This window comes from Podarcis gaigeae (assembly GCF_964106915.1).
Source record: "Podarcis gaigeae genome assembly, chromosome: 14".
In the NCBI taxonomy this organism is placed as follows: Eukaryota; Metazoa; Chordata; class Lepidosauria; order Squamata; family Lacertidae; genus Podarcis; species Podarcis gaigeae.
The window spans coordinates 51,832,553-51,852,208 of NC_139690.1; the positions used below are offsets into that span (position 1 = coordinate 51,832,553).

General features: G+C 44.2%; 1 protein-coding gene and 2 long non-coding RNA genes across 3 annotated transcripts; 1 reads left to right on the forward strand and 2 right to left on the reverse strand.

The window, feature by feature from the left end:
• Nucleotides 1–1,834: 1,834 nt before the first annotated feature.
• Nucleotides 1,835–19,120, reverse strand: LOC310831201 (cytochrome P450 3A9-like). The gene is made up of 13 exons (XM_083711621.1): nucleotides 18,964–19,120; nucleotides 15,143–15,236; nucleotides 14,940–14,992; nucleotides 14,682–14,781; nucleotides 14,295–14,408; nucleotides 10,675–10,763; nucleotides 10,363–10,511; nucleotides 9,672–9,799; nucleotides 9,214–9,301; nucleotides 5,024–5,184; nucleotides 4,133–4,359; nucleotides 2,836–2,998; nucleotides 1,835–2,220 (listed from the first exon to the last, which is right to left on the reverse strand). The coding sequence occupies exons 1-13, from the start codon at nucleotides 19,032–19,034 to the stop codon at nucleotides 2,125–2,127; spliced, it is 1,533 nt and encodes a 510-aa protein (XP_083567747.1). The 5' UTR covers nucleotides 19,035–19,120; the 3' UTR covers nucleotides 1,835–2,124.
• On the forward strand, nucleotides 5,191–9,206 carry LOC310831361. The gene is made up of 3 exons (XR_014557806.1): nucleotides 5,191–7,014; nucleotides 7,248–7,350; nucleotides 9,055–9,206. It is a non-coding gene; the product is annotated as an uncharacterized lncRNA (long non-coding RNA).
• LOC310831371 lies at nucleotides 16,343–17,063 on the reverse strand. The gene is made up of 2 exons (XR_014557819.1): nucleotides 16,694–17,063; nucleotides 16,343–16,611 (listed from the first exon to the last, which is right to left on the reverse strand). It is a non-coding gene; the product is annotated as an uncharacterized lncRNA (long non-coding RNA).
• Nucleotides 19,121–19,656: the final 536 nt, after the last annotated feature.

The window sequence follows — 19,656 nt, forward strand, 5'->3', positions numbered from 1 at the left end:
GGTAAAGAGAAACAGGATAAATTTAACATGATTTGTTTTACTTATATTAATGATGTGAATGGCAATAAAACCAGGATTAGGCGCCAATCAACAGATGCATCTTTATAGTGTGGATGTTTTTGTTTTGCTGTATTTTGGAGAAATCAATAACAAAAATAATTGTTTTTAAAAGGAAGCAGTAGGAACCTGGTTTTGTTCCTCAGCTGAGATACTGTAGACTGTGACTCCATGTCCTGTTCCATGTCCAGATTCCAGAGTCATGCCAGTGAGTGACACCCAATTCTGATTCACTGTTTCAGAGTATTAAAGGGAGACAGCAGAAATGCTAAATTGTTGCTTGTGTGCAGTAAAGGACAGAATGAGGGCCACAAAACTGCAACTCAATCCAGACAAGATGGAAGTATTGTTTCTGAATGGTCTAACTGCTCAGATGTGCAGCATTCGCCCAGATTCGGATGAAACTGCAATCCCTCATGAAGAAATAGGTTTGAAGTTGGGGGGGGGGGGAGTGCTCCTCAATCCAGTTTTGTCTATGGAATCACAGGTTGCTTCCATGACACAGAGAAGCTCGTACCATCTTAGACTGATGTGCCAGCTACAACCGGTCTCAGTTGTTCATGCTCTTGTAGCCTTGAAATTAGGGTGTGTTCACATGGCCCCCGATTCAAAATATTGAGGGGGCAGGAGCCCCAAGCGCCCCTTATACAAGGTGGCGGTGTACTGAAGTGTATATCGTGCCAAAGGCAGATCATTGAAAATAGAGCTTCAGTATTGCTTCCTGGGAACGAGTGATACAATCATATTACAAGGGTCTTTCACCAACTGCAACTGCTACTTCTGAGCTGTTTCCAGACCCAGTTTTACACACTGTTAGGTGACTCTAACAACTCAACAAGGGAAGCCGCGTTTAACAAGGGATGTTTAATCTATTAAACCACAGCAGATCTCATTTCTCTCCAGAGTGGTATTTAAATTGGGCTTGCACTGGTGGATTGGTCCTGTTTCTGCAAGAGCATTTCCACACACAGAGTTTTGAAAGAATGCATCTGAGTCACAGGGACCCAGATAAATCACATTACCCAGGACTGTGATGTGTGTAAATTCTAGGAAGGAGTTTTTGCAATCCTGGCTTGCACCGATTGAGTTTCCTGTCATTCAGTGGTCATGATTTGATGCCATAGTGATTCTTTTTTCCCAAGCAACCCTGAGGAATTCAAGTTGCATGTGCTCTGTATGGATCCCTTAACAAAATCTTCTCAGCATCCTCCTCAAACTACAGTTCCCAGAATTCCATGGGGGAAGCCAAGACTGCTAAACTGGTCTCGGACTGATACAAAATTGTAGGCTGGCCATGCTCCAATTAATCATCATTGATGATCTGGTTTTAAAGGGGACTTTTAAAATCTATGGTACTTTATACTACAATAATTTTCAAGATGCCTTGCAACCGAATATATATAATATTGTTTAAAAAAATCTCCAAAACAGCCTTGAAATAATAGAAGTGACAGATCAGGCAAATAGAGGAATATTAAAGGATGGACAAATTTGCTAATTTGGGTTTCCCACTTTGCAAGTCTTAGATTTGCTTCGCCCCAATTCCACAGAGGGGTTTGCATGAACATTTGTACACATTCTTGGTGCCCGTTTTCCTTGCAGATACGCTTTTGTATGAATGTTTCCCAGTGCAAGCATTTTCTTTTTGTATTGCATTTTTATGTTGTGAACCGCCCCGAGATCTACAGATGAAGAGCTGGATACAAATTTAATAAGCAAAATAAATAAACTACTGTACATTTTGGTGAATTTGAACAGAATGAAAGCATTTTGGGGGTTTTTCCTGAATAGAATCCACCGTTTAATGTTACTTTCACTAAGATACACTTTTTGCATGAATCTTCCGCTGACAATGCACTAACAACACCCATTTTTGTGGGTGTTCTGCGGCTGGAAAACTTCAGTGCCAAATTCAGAGAAGTGTGAAGCTGTAAAGAGAGCTCTGTTTCAGTTTGCAAATCAGCTTGATCTGCTGGAACCATTAGTAGATCCTTTTGGGGAAACTTCCCAGAGCAAGACCCGAACCTTTGGCACTCGCTGCCGAAGTGACTGAGACACGACCAGGCTTCACTCCTCCTTTTGAGGACCACCTCGTGGCACCATCTTCAGAACTATTGGTTTCTCCGGCACTAAGAAGGCTTGGTTGCTCATCTTAAGGGGAATCTGCAGCAGGGTGAGAATCGAGAGAGCAATCAGCACATCAGTCAACCCATCTTAACATCAAGACCCCAGCAGAAGATCACAGGGGAGTTTCCCTGGTGAAATATACTCAGAGTCGCAAAGTGATTTCATGCTCTTTATTCAGCTCATAGTGGTGAGGAGGAATGAATCAAAGTCCCCTCAAAGTATCTGCTTTATATACATTAGTTACACAATGGGCTGCACATGATTGGCTAATTCTGGAATTCTACTGTAAGCCAATCAGGTTGTGGATTCACTTATATCTGGAGCATGATTGGGTGGTTCCTGCCAACCAATCATACTGCTGCATTGTTCTAGGACCAATCAGACTGCTGCATTCTGAATCCTATTGTTCTAGGACCAATCAGACTGCTGCAATTTGGATCCTATTGTTCTAGGACCAATCAGACTGCTGCAGTTTGGATCCTATTCAACTCAGTACATAACACCTGGCTTAAATCAAAACATGCAGTATGATGCTATCTATGCCTTGGGCACTGCTGCCAGACATTGATACTCCAAGTGTCATGACCCTTGCCCCTTCCTTTTACACACACACACACACACACACACACACACACCATCCAACCTCCTCACCGGAGTTTCCTTGCAGACCCTGAAGGAAAAATGCTGCATGAGGATTGCAATTGCCACCTTCATCGTGACGAGAGCAAAGCGCATTCCCAGGCAGTTCCGGGGACCAGCTCCAAAGGGCAGGTATAAGTAGGGATCCACTTGATCCTTGTTTTCTTTGCTGAACCTAGTTGCATTCACAGAGATGAGAGAAAAGGAGGCTGGGTGAGGAACCACCTTTTCAGTGGTGGCGCCCACCCTGTGGAACGCCCTCCCACCAGATGTCAAAGAGAACAACAACTACCAGACTTTTAGAAGACATCTGAAGGCAGCCCTATTTAGGGAAGCTTTTAATGTTTGAAATGTATTACAGTGTTTTAATATCTGGTTGGAAACCGCCCAGAGTGGCTGCGGAAGCCCGGCCAGATGGGCGGGGTCTAAATAATAAGTTGTAGTTGTTGTTGTTGTTGTTGTTGTTGTTGCTGCTGCTGTTGTTATTCTTGGCTTGGCGGCTCAGCCACCTTCCAGTTTAGCCAGGACAGCTGGCCAGGCCAAAAGGAGAAGGAGGCACCACCCAAACCCAAAGGCCCAGCCAGGATTCAACTTGCCTCCCTGTGGCTCTGGAAGGTGGCAGGACTTCAGCCAAGAGACGGAGCCTGTTATAGGGGTGTCTGGATGCGCCCTTCTCAGGCTTCTGTGACCGGGGGTCAGGATTGCATGCCAACCCTCCCTCCCATTCTGAATAGGGGAGGGCAGTGCCTCCTTTCCCTGCCCCCACCAGATTGGGGCAGCTCATGTGGGACATGGCCACACTATTTTGGGGTCCCACTTCTTTTCTCCCCTTGTGAACGTGGCACCCATTTAGTGGCTTGCCACCCCCTCTCAGGAGCAGCCATTCTGTGCCACGTCACACCTCGTGGCAGGCATTTTATGAATAGCAACCCCAGCATTTGCTCAAAATTACAGGTGTACCCCCAGGCCCAAAAAATTTAGTGATGTCTGATTTATTTTCACCTCCAGTTGGGCATCTGCAAAATGCTGGTATCAAAATTGGCATTGTGATGTTTCTATCACTTTCTAATTCTATTACAGTTTGCTTGCTATGTTTATATGCCTTAAGTCCCTGTGGGATATAAATAAATGTAACCAAATGATGATGGTGATGATGTCCGCAGCCCAGCTGAGGCCGACATCAGGAGCAGCTGATGATCTACTAGTGATTAGGTGGATCTTTCACTCATGTCATTCGAACATGTGGCCTTTCATCAGGTGGCATATATTCAGAGCACAAGGTTTTTTGCAATGGGATGGGAAGGGTTACCTCTCAGGTCTGAATTCGTCAGGTTCCGGCCAGTATTCAGGGTCCCGATGAAGCGTATAGGGAGGAATGATCACATTCATGTCCTTCAGGATAGTGACCCCATTGATTTCTACATCTTTCTTGCAGGTTCTTTCAATCCGTCCTCCAAGGGGATACAGCCTTTGCGTTTCACTCAGGACCATGTCAAGATATTCCAGTTGCATGATGGCATCGTACGTGAGAGGAGCCTTCAGGGGATTCAAGGGGGAAGGTTAGCTGTAACCAGTGGGACCCTGAACCAGCCTAACACAGAGACCTTCAGAAGGAAAGATCTCAGTTGAGGTGGCCTTGTTCTGAGATTTCTGTCCTTGAATGAGAAAACCTCTGTGGGTTGCATTCAACAGCTGCAAAGGTGGGATGCAACTTACGCAACTGATCTGTTTCTCTCTCCACTGCCCCAATCTAACATGGCTCAGGTGCTCAGATCCTCAGTTGAGCTCCTTCTGTTGGCCCCATCAAAATCAGAAGCCCAGCTGGCGATGACTCAAGAGAGACAGGCCCTTTTCTGTGGCTGCTCTGAGATTGCACTATTCCCTCCCAAGAGGGGATAGACTGGCTCCCTCTCTGTCATCCCTCTGCCAACAGGCTAAGACCTTCCAGTTCAAACAGGCCTTTGTAATTTAAGGTCCAAGTCATGCTGACCACTGGGCTGATGTCAGGGCAAACTAGATTTTAACTGCTGGTACTAAATTGTGTTTTGGTGTATTTTCACTTTAGTTTCTAACTGGTTCGTTTTTATTACTCCTCTGTCCCTGCCCCCCAAATTAGATAAATAACTCTCCTGTAACTCCCCCACCCAAAAAACCTTTTCCATTAGGTCCGGCCTCACCTTTGCAACCCACACATTCTCACCTTGTTGGGCAGGATGGTATCTATCTCATCTTGAAGCTTCTGCTGGACATCTGGGTGAGTGGCCAAGAGGTAGGCCGCATAACCCAGGGAGTTGCTGGTGGGTTCGTATCCAGCAAAGACAAAGATGAAGGACTGGGCCAGGATTTCAATGTCAGTCAAGCCTGCAAACAAGCAGAAGTGAGAGAGTTCAAGTGTAAACAAGTACAGCCTGTAGTCTGGCCGGGAACATGATCCGTGCAGGTAACATGCATTGCACTGCAATGCAATGGTTTTCTTTTCTTTCCAAACAATAGTGCCGAAATCAAAACAGTAGTTCATGCGTTTCTCTCCCTCTGGGGTTGTTTGATGCACTCAAGAACAGGGCCAAGAAATGGCCAGGTTCCCAAGGTTACTAATAACACCTTGGCTTTTAAAAAAAAAAAACCCCACAAAACCCTATATTGTCTTCTTTTCTCTGTTGTTTTAAACAATCCAGCAGGCTCTGGGAAAACAACTTCCTGGTTCACAGGTAGAGCAGCAACACCTTCTTGATCAGTCCTTGCAGCACACACATAATAAAGGACCATGCAATGGGCAGTGGCTCCCTAAGCAGACAGTAACTCACTCGGGGGGGGGGGCATTTCCTAGGGGGTGCCAAGAGGCAAGGGGGTGCTGGACTATCAGATTTTGAAAAGCTGGTCTCAGGGGATCAAATTCATGAGTTTTGTTGAATTAATTAAGCTAAACCCTTTTAATGCGATTTTTCAATCAAGGTGCAATCAATTGTTGCTGTTTTGAATTTTATTGTGTCATTGTCTTCCTTAGGGTGTTGTGCAAATCACTATTTGTATAGTAATGCTTTTGAGAGGGGAGGAAGTACTGAGAATGAGTTTGTGGAATCAAGGGAGTGGTGGTCCAGGGGAAAAAATGGGAATTAATCCTGGGAACAGTCCTCCAGGCAACTTAAATAAGGGGGAAAGTGATATTCTGAGGCCTTTACCACTGAGTGTAATGACAAGGGAGAATATGGCCTTTTAGGTAGTGGCTCTTTCTGTGCAAAACTCTCCCCTGCAAGGTCTGCCAAGCGCCTTCACTGACCTCTTTCTGGCACCAGGGAAAAGCTTCCCTCTGGCTTTTGATAGACTGAGATGATGCTTTGCTGCTACTAGTCTGCTGTCCAAGCTTCCTATGGCTCTTTATGGGACTTGTTTTGTTCTGCTTTATGGTATAATGTATTTATATTTATATTTTAAATATGACTTAAGTCGCCTGGAGATGTTTGAGTTACAAGAGACTGGAAAGTCATTATTATTAGCAACATATGAAGATTGGGGGGGTTGGTTTGGAATTGTGTCTGTGGGTGCAGTCTTGTTTCTGGCATCCTTCTGTCTTGAGAGTGTGCCTCTGGGGATGAAGTCAAATTGCTGTATTTGCAGCACTGAAGTGACCCCTCCAGAACCCCAAGCTTGGGCTGTGTGTCTGGAGGTCCTGGGCTGCCCAGAAGACAAGAACCCCCCTCTTGGCCTTGCTGATGTCCAAAGGAAAGCAAAGCAAGACATTTGGCACCAGCCTGGCTGCAGGAGTTGCCGGAAGAAGGCGTACACGGCGCCAGCCAATCATCTTAGGGACTTAGCCACAAACCCCTGAGGAAGAGCCAGTGTGGTGTAATGGTTAAGAGTGGTAGACTCATAATCTGGTGAACCGGGTTCGCTTCCCTGCACCTCCACATGCAGCTGCTGGGTGACCTTGGGTGAGTCACACTTCTTTGAAGTATCTCAGCCTCACTCACCTCACAGAGTGTTTGTTGTGGGGGAGGAAGGGAAAGGAGAGTGTGAGCCGCTTTGAAACGCCTTCAGGTAGTGTGGTAAAGCGGGATATCTTCTTCTTCCGCTCTGGATTTGTGTAGAGTTTACTCCTCAGCCTTTTCTTCTCCCAAAGATATCCCACCAAAGTTTAGGATCAGAGTTTTCCCACTCCTAGATGGGCTGCCTTCCCAGGTGGACGAGACCCATGTGCCCCTCACTTCATAGAATCATAATCATAGAATCATAGAGTTGGAAGAGACCACAAGGGCCATCGAGTCCAACCCCCTGCCAAGCAGGAAACACCATCAGAGCACTCCTGACATATGGTTGTCAAGCCTCTGCTTAAAGACCTCCAAAGAAGGAGACTCCACCACACTCCTTGGCAGCAAATTCCACTGTCGAACAGCTCTTACTGTCAGGACGTTCTTCCTAATGTTTAGGTGGAATCTTCTTCCCTCTGCAGCACATGCAGAGACTGTCTTTGGACCCACTATTGGTCTCGTCCCCTCAATCTGCTGGAGCCTGTCTTCACGTGCAAGTGAGGTTCCTAGACTTCCGGGTCGGCGCCATCGCCGAATGGCGGACTCCCTCCGAGCTCCGGAGGGAGCCTGCACGGCAGGGGCTGGGTCCTACCGCACCGGCGATGCGGGGACCCTTAAAAACCACGGCCACGGGGGCCGTGGACATGGAGACTCGGCTGGCACCGTTAGCGCCCTCCCGACTCGTGAAGGAGCCTTTTTAAAGGCTAAGGATCGGGTGCCGGGGAGAAGCGTGGTGTTTTGAGTCCTCTGCCATCCCTGCCGTGCGAAGCCGCATGCCATCCGGCGGAGAGCGCTGGCTTTTTCCTTTGAAAATTTGGACCTAAAAGAACAACCCGTAAGTAATTGGAATCTGGACTAAAAAGAGGGACAAAATTTTAAAAATTTCGGAGCGAGCGGGGGAGGCGCAAAAAAGGAAGTCAGCCACCCCCTCCATTGTAGAAGGGTCAAAACAAAGGATTTGATAACTAAGATCGGAATAACATCATTTTGGCAAGTTTGGAACCTCACGAGTGAAGAATATGAGATTGAGCTGGAGGAGGAAAGTAGAATTTGGACTTAAAAACACCCCCCCCCCTGGAACCCCGGGAGCGATCGATGACGGTGTTTGGAGAGGAGAAAGGCAAGTTTTGACAGCTGTCAAAGAGCTGTCAAAGCAGAAAAACAAGATAGAGACTATGTCACAAGGACTTTGCAGGTTATATTTGTTATAAATTGGACACAAATTGCTTTAAATAAGGATTACAAAGTTACTAGGGCTAATGGATGTGATCTGGAAGAGAACTCAGTTTTTGCAATCCACCTAGAGGAGCCGAGGGATATCACAAGTGGTTTTAGTTGGAAATTTGAACAGAATTTTTTATCTCCTGGGAAACTGCAGAAATGGAACATTATTATGACTACAGAGGCCAGTATACCGAAGAAGACAATGGAATCATCCGTTGTGGAATGAAAGGAACTTGACGTAATGTTTTGTTTCTGAGCAACAAGCCTCTGCAAAGGAACTAACTTTTGGAATTAGGACATTTGTGCAGGAAAACAGGGACAGAAAGAAATAGAAAGAGGAGTGTGGCCAATAAGAACAACAAAACAACAAGAATTGGACTAAGTCGAAAGTGGGGACATTTGGGACATCCAGATTTGACAAGCTTAAGGATTATAATTTGGAGTTTTTCACTCCTGGATATAAAAATCTGGATGGAAAAAATGGGCCTTTCTTTGAGACAGAATCCTTTCATGATTGGACATGCGAAACTAAAGAGGACTGGCAAAGGACTATGACTTAGAGAGACGTGGAAATATCGGACATTGAGGAATATTGGGAACGCAACCGGGAAAAGGGGGGGTGGGAAATGTGGAACCCAAAGGGCGTAAACTATGTTTTATTTAGGCTATATACATCTACATGGTATTCTAAAGTGGGGAACTCGTGGAGGGACTAAGCCGATTTTAGGGGAATGGAAAATAATTTTTTTTTATAAAAAAAAAAAAAAAAAATTTTGGGTTAAGGATAACAAGTTTGAAGTGAGGAGAAGAACTTGTTGAGATTATCTGTTTATTTGAGAGATTTGGAATACAAGGGGGGGAGGGAAGGGGAAGTCCTGAAAGGATGTAATTGGAAAAAGATTTGAAATTGGATGTTTTATTAATTTGTAATTAATTGGAAAACTTTAATAAATATTATTTAAAAAAAAAAAAAAAAAGTGAGGTTCCTAAGTCATCGAGGATTTGGGCGATTTCAACTCCTCAGGAAAGACAACTCGGGAACATGATCTGTGTAGGTAACATTTTTCCGACTGGGATAGGCAATTTCAAGTCTTCAGGAAATACAGCTTCCCTTCAGGTCAGTTAAATTGTGTGGCATTACCTTTATAGGAGTGGTTCAAGCCATTGCTCTGGTGGTCAGTCTTGGCACTTTGGGAGTCGATCATCAGCTGCAGGAAATCCACCCGGCCCTTACCAGAAAACAAATAAACCAGTGAAGAAAATGTGCGGCAGAGAGACTCCCATGGGGGCCACTGGGCCGAGATGGTTTGAAGCCCCTGGTTTTTTAAAGGGCTAAATACAGCCATGAGAACTGGCCCCCTTTGCCCTTGAGGACATTGGTTGTGAGATAATCTCACTGTTCTTAGGCACAACCGGACATACTGAGGGGGTAAAAGAGTCAAGATATTAGGCTGTTTTGTGGAGCAAAAAGCAGTGAAGCAGCACAGAGAAAAGTTGACACCTAGGGGATTTTTCAGTGAAAAATCACACCCACACACAAAATGAAAGCCCTTTTCCATGTCAAAGATATTCACCCCCAAATTACGGCACAATTCTTACCTTTTGCCCTTCTTTCTGCCGCGTTTCCTTCATTTTTTCAAAGGACCTTGAAAAGAAGCTTAAAGCTTCTGCGTTGAATATATTCACATTCATTAATTTGAGAAGAGGAATCAAGAATGGGAACGTGGCTGCAAGAGACAGAAATCATACCGTGAACAGAAATCAACCTTCCTGAAGCAAAGCATTAGATATGCTGATAGGTAGATAGATTTCTGTAGATAATTATTGATAAACTTTGGTTTGGTCTAAGGATCATAGCTTGCAAGCCTTAATAGAGCCTGGTAAACCTCATTGTGAATCTCAGGGTTGAAATTTCTGTGTATGCAATCCATGTATGAAGATACTGTATGTGCATTTTGTTACATTGCACGCACACTGATTACACCCTCCCAGAACTTCCCACACATGTACCTAATGGTAGGGCCAGTTATTAGTATAATCCTCACAATATTTTAGATCCAAGTGCAGCCTAGAAAGAAATCATATTTTAGAAGGGCCATCATGGCTCAATGGTCGACCCACATTTGGTCCTCGTGACCAGGTTGGGCTGGGAATGGCCCGTCAGAAACCCTGGAGGACCTAGTAGATAAATCTGTAGAAAATTCTGTGCTTGATGGACCAGTTATTATGTTTCCATAATAACCAGGCTGTGAACTTCCACTGGGCCATCAGAAATCAGAAGCCAACTTACCTATCAAAACGATGCGTGGATCAAAAGCGGCAAACTTGGTCATCTTCTTCATCTCCTTGACAAAAGGATCTGCAGGGTTGTTCATAGAGTCAATGTTCACACCAAACGAAGTACTGGTGACGACATCCATGCTGTAGGCTCCAAAGACGCTGGGGAGGGAACAGAGCAGCCAAATCAGGCCCTCAGTATACTTAGGATTTTCCATAGGCCTATTTCTGGCCACCCAATGTGATCTGGATTCACCTGAAAGGCAGCCCACATTGTATGCTATGCTGTTTTTGACTGAGGCCTTTCCTGGCTCAAACAACTTACTCCTTCATAACCACAAATTCATTCTTTTCCACTTTCTTCTGAACGTTTTGCATCAAAACCTCCCCGTAGTGTTTGATGATGGGAAACATCTGAAATACAAATCAATGAACAGAGATGTCAACACCTAATGGCAGTTGACCTTCCTGGCTGCAATGGAGTTCTGGATATCCTGTGACTTGCTCATCACTCATCAAAAATGCAATCACGAAAGATGGGCTTCATTTTTTGTTTCGCTTTGGTATTTTTGTTTCACCATGTTTGAGAACTGGCTGGTCTAGCTGTAGCACCCTGCTTGTGGTTAACGCTTAGCTGGAATGAAATATTCAACGCAGCAATAGAGAAATTAAAATAATAATTTATTTGTCAGACAAATAAATGAGAGGCACAGTGGTATATGGTTACCAAGCTCTGGCCTGGCCTCTTGCCATCCTGGCCAGCACTTATATTCCCTTAATCCAGCCCCCTTTGCTCCTCCTGTGGCTGCCTCTGTCCAATCAGCCTGGTTGAATATTCCTATTGGCTGTTTGCTAGAACCAATCACAAAAGATACACCTATATCCTCCTGTCCTTATAAGGGAGACAAAGAGCTATATATATGACAAATAAGTAATAATATATCTTACATGGAATCTTAATTACCAGCTCACCTCTTGCCCTCCTTGCCCTATTGCCTTCTAAAACAAATGTTTAATCTTACATTTTTATGTTCAACAGATGTCAAGGATCTTGAGTTTCACATCAATATTGAAAGATTTCCTTCATTTGAAAGTTTCTAAACAAATGCCTGACAACCATATATCAAGAGTGCTTGGATGGCGTCTTCTGTCTGGCAGGGGGGCTAGGCTGGTGGCTGACTTAATTTCAGGATAAATACAACTCTTACAACCATATGAAATAAGAATCTAGCATTCCTTAAATCCTTTGCATAATTACATTTAAGCCAATATATTTAAGCTAATATATTTCATTCATTTATCATAGGTAGCCTTTTAAAAGAATAAAGCTTCTCAAAGTAAAAAGGAAGGAACTCAGTAAAAAAGCACAGCTTTTAAAATAAAACCTCTTCAGTGTACACCTCCCCCCTTTCCCCCTCCTTTCCCAGCCAGCTAGATGCTTCTCCCATTAGCTCTTCCCAACATTTATTGCCTTTTTTAACTCTCTCAGTTTAAGAAAGAAACAGCTTTAGAAAATTTCCCAAAAATGCTCTCTTTTCTTCTAGCCAAGCCAGTTGCCTTTTTCACTGCTCTTGGCCTTTCAACCTTGGAAAGAAGATCTGGCTCATTTTACTGGGAGGCACATTGGTATTATTTTACTTATTTACCCATTCTTAATTGTGTTTTTTCAGCCTTGGGGCAGCATATGTAATTCTCCCTTTTTATGACTTTGAGAATTGTTTTTCTACTATAAATCAATGGGGCCCCCCTTGTCTTAGGAGAAAAACCTCTTGCCAAGGTTCTTTCTGCCTGGCATGAAACATTTGAAAATCCTTTTTTAAGCTCATTTTTAAATACAAGCCTTGATTGCAATATATAAGCTTTGATAAAAATGCAGGCTTATGATTAGGTGCCTCAGCTCATAATGATACTACTTTGCAATTACAGTATATGGAGTGATATCTCCAGTAATCAACCTCCATCTTAGCTCTGATTCGCAGGTGCCCATTAATTAGTCAAATTAATCTAATTAATTATCAATTAAAGTTTGCAGCTCTAGTTTAAAAAAAAAAGTCAAAGAGATCCACTGGGTTGATATCTGTGGTTGTATTTTTAAGGGAATTACCGTATTTTTCGCTCTATAACACGCACCTGACCATAACACGCACATCGTTTTTAGAGGAGGAAAACAAGGGAAAAAACATTCTGAATGAAACAGTGGATGTATCATTTTTGTGCTTCATGCTGTGGCCACAGACATGTGATCTGATGGTGAATTTGGGCTGACCCAATGCAAAAATCATGAGAATCCCTGTGCATCCATGGTTTGTAACCACGTTTTTGCACCATTGCAGCCCCAGGCAACAGTGGGTGCGTGATTTTTGGGGGGCAGGCTGTAGCCATGGACATGCTATGTGCTCTGATGGTGAATTTGGGCTGACCCAATGCAAAGACCCTGAGGATCCATGTGGATCCATGGTTTGTAACCACGTTTTTGCACCATTGCAGCCCCAGGCAACAGTGGGTATGTGATTTGGGGGGGGCAGGCTGTAGCCATGGACATGCTATGTGATCTGGTGGTGAATTTGGGGTGACCCAATGCCAAAATCCTGAGAATTCCTGTGGATCCATGGTTTGTAACCACGTTTTTGCACCATTGCAGCCCCAGGCAACAGTGGGTGCGTGATTTTTGGGGGGCAGGCTGTAGCCATGGACATACTATGTGCTCTGATGGTGAATTTGGGCTGACCCAATGCAAAGATCCTGAGGATCCATGTGGATCCATGGTTTGTAACCACGTTTTTGCACCATTGCAGCCCCAGGCAACAGTGGGTGCGTGATTTTTGGGGGGCAGGCTGTAGCCATGGACATGCTATGTGCTCTGATTGTGAATTTGGGCTGACCCAATGCAAAGATCCTGAGGATCCATGTGGATCCATGGTTTGTAACCACGTTTTTGCACCATTGCAGCCCCAGGCAACAGTGGGTATGTGATTTGGGGGGGGCAGGCTGTAGCCATGGACATGCTATGTGATCTGATGGTGAATTTGGGGTGACCCAATGCCAAAATCCTGAGAATTCCTGTGGATCCATGCTTTTTAACCACATTTTTGCACCATTGCAGCCCCAGGCAACAGTGGGTGCGTGATTTTGGGGGGGCAGGCTGTAGCCATGGACATGCTATGTGATCTGATGGTGAATTTGGGGTGACCCAATGCAAGGATCCTGAGGATCCATGCTTTGTAACCACATTTTAAGTGGGGAGCGAAGGAAAAACAAAGAAGGGACATTAGAGGGGTGTGCAGAGAAGCAGCTGGCTAAGAATGCAGGAGAGGGATTTAACGGGAGGGAGGAAAGAAAGGCAAAAGTTTCCCCCCACCCAAGCCAGCCATATCTCTCTCTCTCTCTCTCTCTCTCTCTCTCTCTCTCTCTCTCTCCCTTCCCCCCTCTCTCTCCCTCTCCCCCAGCAGCACCGGAGCTTGCCTGGAGGGGAGGGGCTTTCCCTGCTCTTTGTTCCGTTTCAGCAAACACAGCAACGAAACAGAGGAGGGTGGGCAGTAAGACCCTGAGGCAGAATGCAGGAAAGCAGCCGCTTCCTCTTTTCAGGTTTCGCTTCTCCGTGCAGCGTGCAGCGCCGCGATTTGATTTTTGCATGATTTTTCGGCTCCAGGGACCACACATTCGCTCTATAACACGCACAGACATTTCCCCTTCCTTTTTAGAAGAAAAAATCTGCGTGTTATAGAAGGAAAAATACGGTAAGCTGAGATCCAAAACATAGACTTTGCAACCTCACATTCTTAGGCATTATGCTTCAGCCACTCTGGCTATCAACAGAATTGGATTATTCCCAAGTTTCAGACTGAATAGACTCAATGGTGCTTGAACTGTACGACCCATATTTACCAGTGGAAGAGCTGAATATTTTATTCTCTTCAATACTTAATATATATATATATATATTACCTCCTTGAGCTTCCCGCTGGTGAAGGTTGGAGAGAGAATAGTACGAATCCTCTTCCATTGTTCGTCCTTTGCCACCGAGACAGCAGACTCCAAGATCCCAACTAAACCTAAATCCTAGAGGAAACAAAACAGTTTCGAACCAATGAGTGGCAAAGTCATGTTTTGAACCCATGACAGATCTGGAACCAATAATATCCAACAGGGAATTGTAAACGGAATAAAGATGGCGTGCAGTGATGACTGGGTGACTAAGTTCGCACTTAACTTTTGGAGGGGGATTAATCTGCCCTCCCCATTACCCCACCGTGCCCCAGTTTGGTGCCAGTTTGGTGTATGAACTCTCCTCCTTCCATAATACTATTGTATACTTAAGAAGTGAATGCCTACCCGGCGGTTGGTGAAAGTGGTGTAACACTCTTTCACGAGGACGGCTTTTATAATAGCCGGATCCAGCGTAGCTAACATAGGCTTTCGACCCTCGTAAATCCTGGATTAAGAGTAAAGAATGGTCTGTTTTTGAGATCCCAAAGAGATCCAGTTGCAGATAAGAGTATTTTCCCACCCCAGATCATTTCCTCCTTGGGATCAAGCAATGGGATTTGGGCCAACGTGAGAAATACAAGCAGGCCATAAAAGGTCACTTACCCCCAGGTCCTCCCATATTTCTGAAAGCACTCTGTATCAAAGTTCATAAACCCCTGTGGAAAGACATTTAAGAAAGTTAAGAATGGTCTTTCTGGACTGGATCAAGGTTCATTTTAAGGAGCACCTCTGATCCCAAGAGGGGGGAGCAGAAAGGGGCCGCAGGAAACCTCTTGAGCAGGGCAGGAATGTCACCAGACACGCACCTTACGATAGGACCAGATATTTCCAAAGAAAGGCAACGGCAATGGACCTGGAATGCCCAGTTTCTTGAAGACGCCATACGGCCAAAATCCATATCTGTTTATTTTGTAAAACGAGAGAGAGGGAGGGGGAGAGAGAGATGCAAATCTGTAAGCAGAGCATGAAAGCCTGTCCAGGGTTCAGAGGGGAAACCTGGCAGGTTGATGCACCTGTGTGTGGGCTCCTCCTGTTAGCAAATCCCACAAGGAACTGACTTGGGCACCACAGGGCAAAAAATATGCAACCCAGGCATTCAAGAGAGAAGACGAAGAAGAGGAGTTTGGATTTGATATCCCGCTTTATTCCTACCCAATGGAGTCTCCAAGTGGCTAACAATCTCCTTTCCCTTTCGTCCCCCACAACAAACACTCTGTGAGGTGAGTGAGGCAGAGAGACTTCAGAGAAGTGTGACTGGCCCAAAGTCACCCAGCAGCTGCAGGTGGAGGAGCAGGGATGCGAACCAAGTTCACCAGATTACGAGTCCTCCGCTTTTAACTACTACACCACACAAGTACAACTGAATAACTCAAAGTACATTGTTGAGCTGTGGCACACAATGGGTGGGGCCACAGAGCCAGTTGCCCTGGACCCAAAATTCTTAGGGGCAATGAGAAATTTTAAATTATGTACCCTTCCCCTTCAAACATTCTACACAATTTTGCAACATTTTACCATATTTTTCTGGCCATACTGTCCTTATGTAATCCTGATCGGTGAATTACATAATACCTATTTATAGTGTGATTTCCCCTTTGAATATATGGACACTGTTGTGTTCCATTGCTTGCTTTAAGGAAATCATAATTAAGACATTCATTCTTTCACCAAGGTGTAACAGACGTCTCTTTCTCTAGCCTCCTTGTCCCCATGTTGTTTGTAACTCTGACAGTTGCCAGTGTGTATGTGTGCAGATAGTAATTGGATTGCTTGGTTAATTGTGTTGTTCTGACATGTTGACAGGTTAGTTTTCGTTTTCTGCTGACGTAGTAGCCATTTCTTGTTCTTCATAATTCTGTTTCAGCATACTGTGTGTGTGTGTGTGTGTGTGTGTGTGTGTGTGTGTGTATTCATTTTTTAATGGTTTAAACATTTACAAAAGTGAATGAATGGTTTTGCAGTGAAGGGGCTGAGTGGTAAAAAATAAAAAGGCAGACATTGTTGGATACTGAAAAACATAATTTTATCAATTAACAAATTCGGCACACGTGAGTTTGACTAACTTTGTTGTGACATTAAGAATCTTTTTAATCAGTGGGGGTTGTTTTCCCTTAAAAATGTTTAGGGGTACTCTCATTCTGACTCAAGAAAACCACATTTTATAGTTCAAATCATGGAAAATAAATACAGTAAATGGACAAAAGTACAAAGATTCACAAAATGTTTAGGGGAATATGTACCCCTGCGTACCCCCAGAAAAAAGCACTGTTTTTAACTGTCAGTGTTTCAGCTGCCAGCTGTGAAAGAAGTTTCTCAAAACTTTAATTAATCAAAATATTAAAAAGCACTGCTTTTACAATGAGGAAAGTCATTCTGCAACTAAAGTTGCCAGAAAACAAGGCAGGGATTTGTGGGCCCCACCTCACTAAGCTTTAAATAGGGGGTTGTTGTGGGCAGAAAGCAACTGGCCTGCACAGCTCCTTTAATGAAATCACTCACCAATTCCTAGAGATCAACTTGCTGCACACCCTGCTCTGCATATATACAGTAATAAACAGGCTCGAAAGTCCACCAGCTGATTTCTCCCCTGCAAATCCAGCTCTTTCCTTCCCTGTTCTGTTTGTCTTTAGCAAACACCCTTGGTTTTTTGCTGTACTTTAAAAGAAACATTATTTTTATTCTTGCATGTGTGTGTGTTGAGTTATATGTGAAAAGATGAAAATGTCAAACTCATCCTGGTGATGGAACTCACCAGGAACCTTCTCTTAGGTGCCCACCTGACAGGTGCCAGAACCCACCTGAGAGGTGGGGGACTGAGTACCTGGAAGTTCCCCCTGGAAAAAGCCCTGCTGCTGTCAATATAAAGGGAAGTGTTAGCACAGCCACATAATACGAAATGTGACAGGTACACTTTGTCCTGCAGAGTCTTTGTTCTTGGGCAGAATAAACAGCCACTAGTCTGCTATAAAAGTCTTTCGGGGGGGCAGGTTGCCCTCCCAAATTGTTTGCGCCCATTTTCCACAAAGTGCCGTCTCCCAAATTATGTGATATCATTTTTGGTACATTGCTACCCTTCGCTTCTTTTCAATCTCCGGCTATCAATATTCTTGCTGCCATTAACAAGTAATCAATTATATGTTCATATAATAGCCCTAGAGTTGTCACAGCTAACAATGCTATTTTGGGTTGGGGGCAAGGTTCCAAAAAATATTTTATTAATAAATCAAAGATAAAAGAGCAAAAAGAAATACTGTCACAGGAAGTTGAAAGCAGCATAAGGCTGAGAATTGTTGTTGAACTTGTTGTTCCCAAAAAGCACACACACACAAATAATTCTCACCCTGTGATTCCTGAATTGCAGAGGGTTAGAGTAGATGACTCTCCAGGGATTCATTCCAGCTTTACAATTCTGTGACCCCCAACTTAATAAAAAATCTTCTTTACTTATATGGTTCTTTATGTTGATTGATATAGCCAGTTGAAGTAAGTACCCGGTAGGTGTTAACCTTCAGGGGGTGTTGTTTTTCCAAATCATCCCTTCAGGAATTTAGCTTACAAGTCAGGCAGCGAGACCTACTTCAACTGTCTCCCCTCCTGAGAATTATCACTGGATACAGAATCGTAGAATCCTAGATCATCCATGACAGATGGCCATCCAACCTCTGCTTAAAAACCTCCACGGAAGGAGAGTCCACCACCTCTCATGGGACCCTGTTCCACTGTTGAACAGCTCTTACAAACTCTAGATACCATCCCCGTATAGATCTATCCATGTAGCAGAAGCAAATATTCTTTTTTAAAACATTAACTATGGGATATAATTAAATCAGAAAACGGGAACCAAACACACACGTGCTGAGTTCTATTCATATTGGGTTGCAAACATTGCTGGTCCTACTGAGAGCAGACTCATTGAAATTAATAGGCGTGACTAGCTTTGATCTATTAATTCCAGTGGGTCTACTCTGACTGAAAGTTGGTTGGATACAACACAGAGAGCCCAACAACAGAGTAATTACATGCTGGGTAGCAAAGAGCTGGGTAGCAAAAGCTCATCCCACCTCTCGCCCTCCATAATGGCTATAGTATTCAATTAGATTGCTATAATGTTCTTTACATGGCTGTGTCCATGAAAACAGTTTAGAAAATTCCATTGGCTCAGTGATAGCCAGAAGCATTCTGTTCATGGCCAACTGATCAACCCACATGAGGCTAGCCCTTCATCAATTTCCAGAGTTGTCACCTGCTTCCCTAGTTTTAAGCTTTAAAGGCCTCACAGTCCTGGGCTAGATAGAGTAGGTCAGGAATTGGCAGCTTCTGCCCAAGAACTTTGTCCTGTGTCTCCATTCCTTCACTCTCTCCCTCTGCTGTTGAGGGACCACTTCTAGGTGGGTGCCAAATACAGTTTTGTTTCAGATTTATAAGATAAGGCTCTTTCAATAAGCTGTGCTTCTAGAGCTGCTTCTACAACCCAACCATATGCAAGCTTCCTTGGAAGTAAATATCCTTGCAGTTCAGAGGCTGTCATCTCCTATGGCTTTCAGAAGAAGCAGCAGATTTAAAACGCCCCCATTTCTTTTTCACAATTAGAAAACAGCCAAAGAAATGATAAGAGAATGATACATACAGCATGAAAAGGCCCAGGAGGGTGATGAGAAGGAACCATGTCTCAGTGGAGAAGCTTGGAAGGAGATCCATCTTGTTAGCCCTTGATGACTCTCTGGCTTTGAATGTGGATTTATTCCCTCTTTATACTTGTTCAGGGCTGGAGCTCAAAGAGCAAAAACAACAATTTCGCAATAGCTTTTACTATCCATTCGCCTTTGCTCTGATGACTGTCAGGTTGACTCAGTCCAAGTTTCCTTTCTCTGAGGCCCGGTTAGTATTCCTTGTCACGAAAGAGGCGAGGCCTGAGAGTGGGTGTGTTGCCTTGGCTGCCTTCTTATGTAAAAACATCTCCTGCCAACCTCTCCAGCAGGTGCATGATGTCATCTTCTGATTCCTTTTACTACAGAGCAGCTTTCGCTCACCTGGTGCCCTTCAGATCTCTGAAAAGCCAAGGGGCTGTGTCATTTAGCCACCTTTTAAGGGGTACAGTTGCCTTATCAGAGTGCCTGGAAGATGGAGCAAGCTTGTTTCTGCTGCTCTGGAGGTGAGCACCCAAACTGATGGATTCAAGTTACAAGAAAGGAAATTCCATCGAAACCTTAGGGAGAATGTTTTGTCTGTAAGAACTGTTTGACAGTGGAATGGTCTCCCTCCAAAGGTGGTGAACTCTCCTTCCTTGGAGGCTTTCCCAACAGAGATTGGTTTTCTTATA

Excerpts from the sequence above, each read along its gene's own strand:
- LOC310831201 (XM_083711621.1), bottom strand. The coding sequence starts at position 19,034 with ATGGATCTCCTTCCAAGCTTCTCCACTGAGACATGGTTCCTTCTCATC. Across the intron at positions 14,409-14,681 it reads CCACTTTCACCAACCGCCGG|GATTTAGGTTTAGTTGGGAT; the intron begins GTAGGCATTCAC and ends TGTTTCCTCTAG. Across the intron at positions 9,302-9,671 it reads GGCAGAAAGAAGGGCAAAAG|GGCCGGGTGGATTTCCTGCA; the intron begins GTAAGAATTGTG and ends TTTTCTGGTAAG.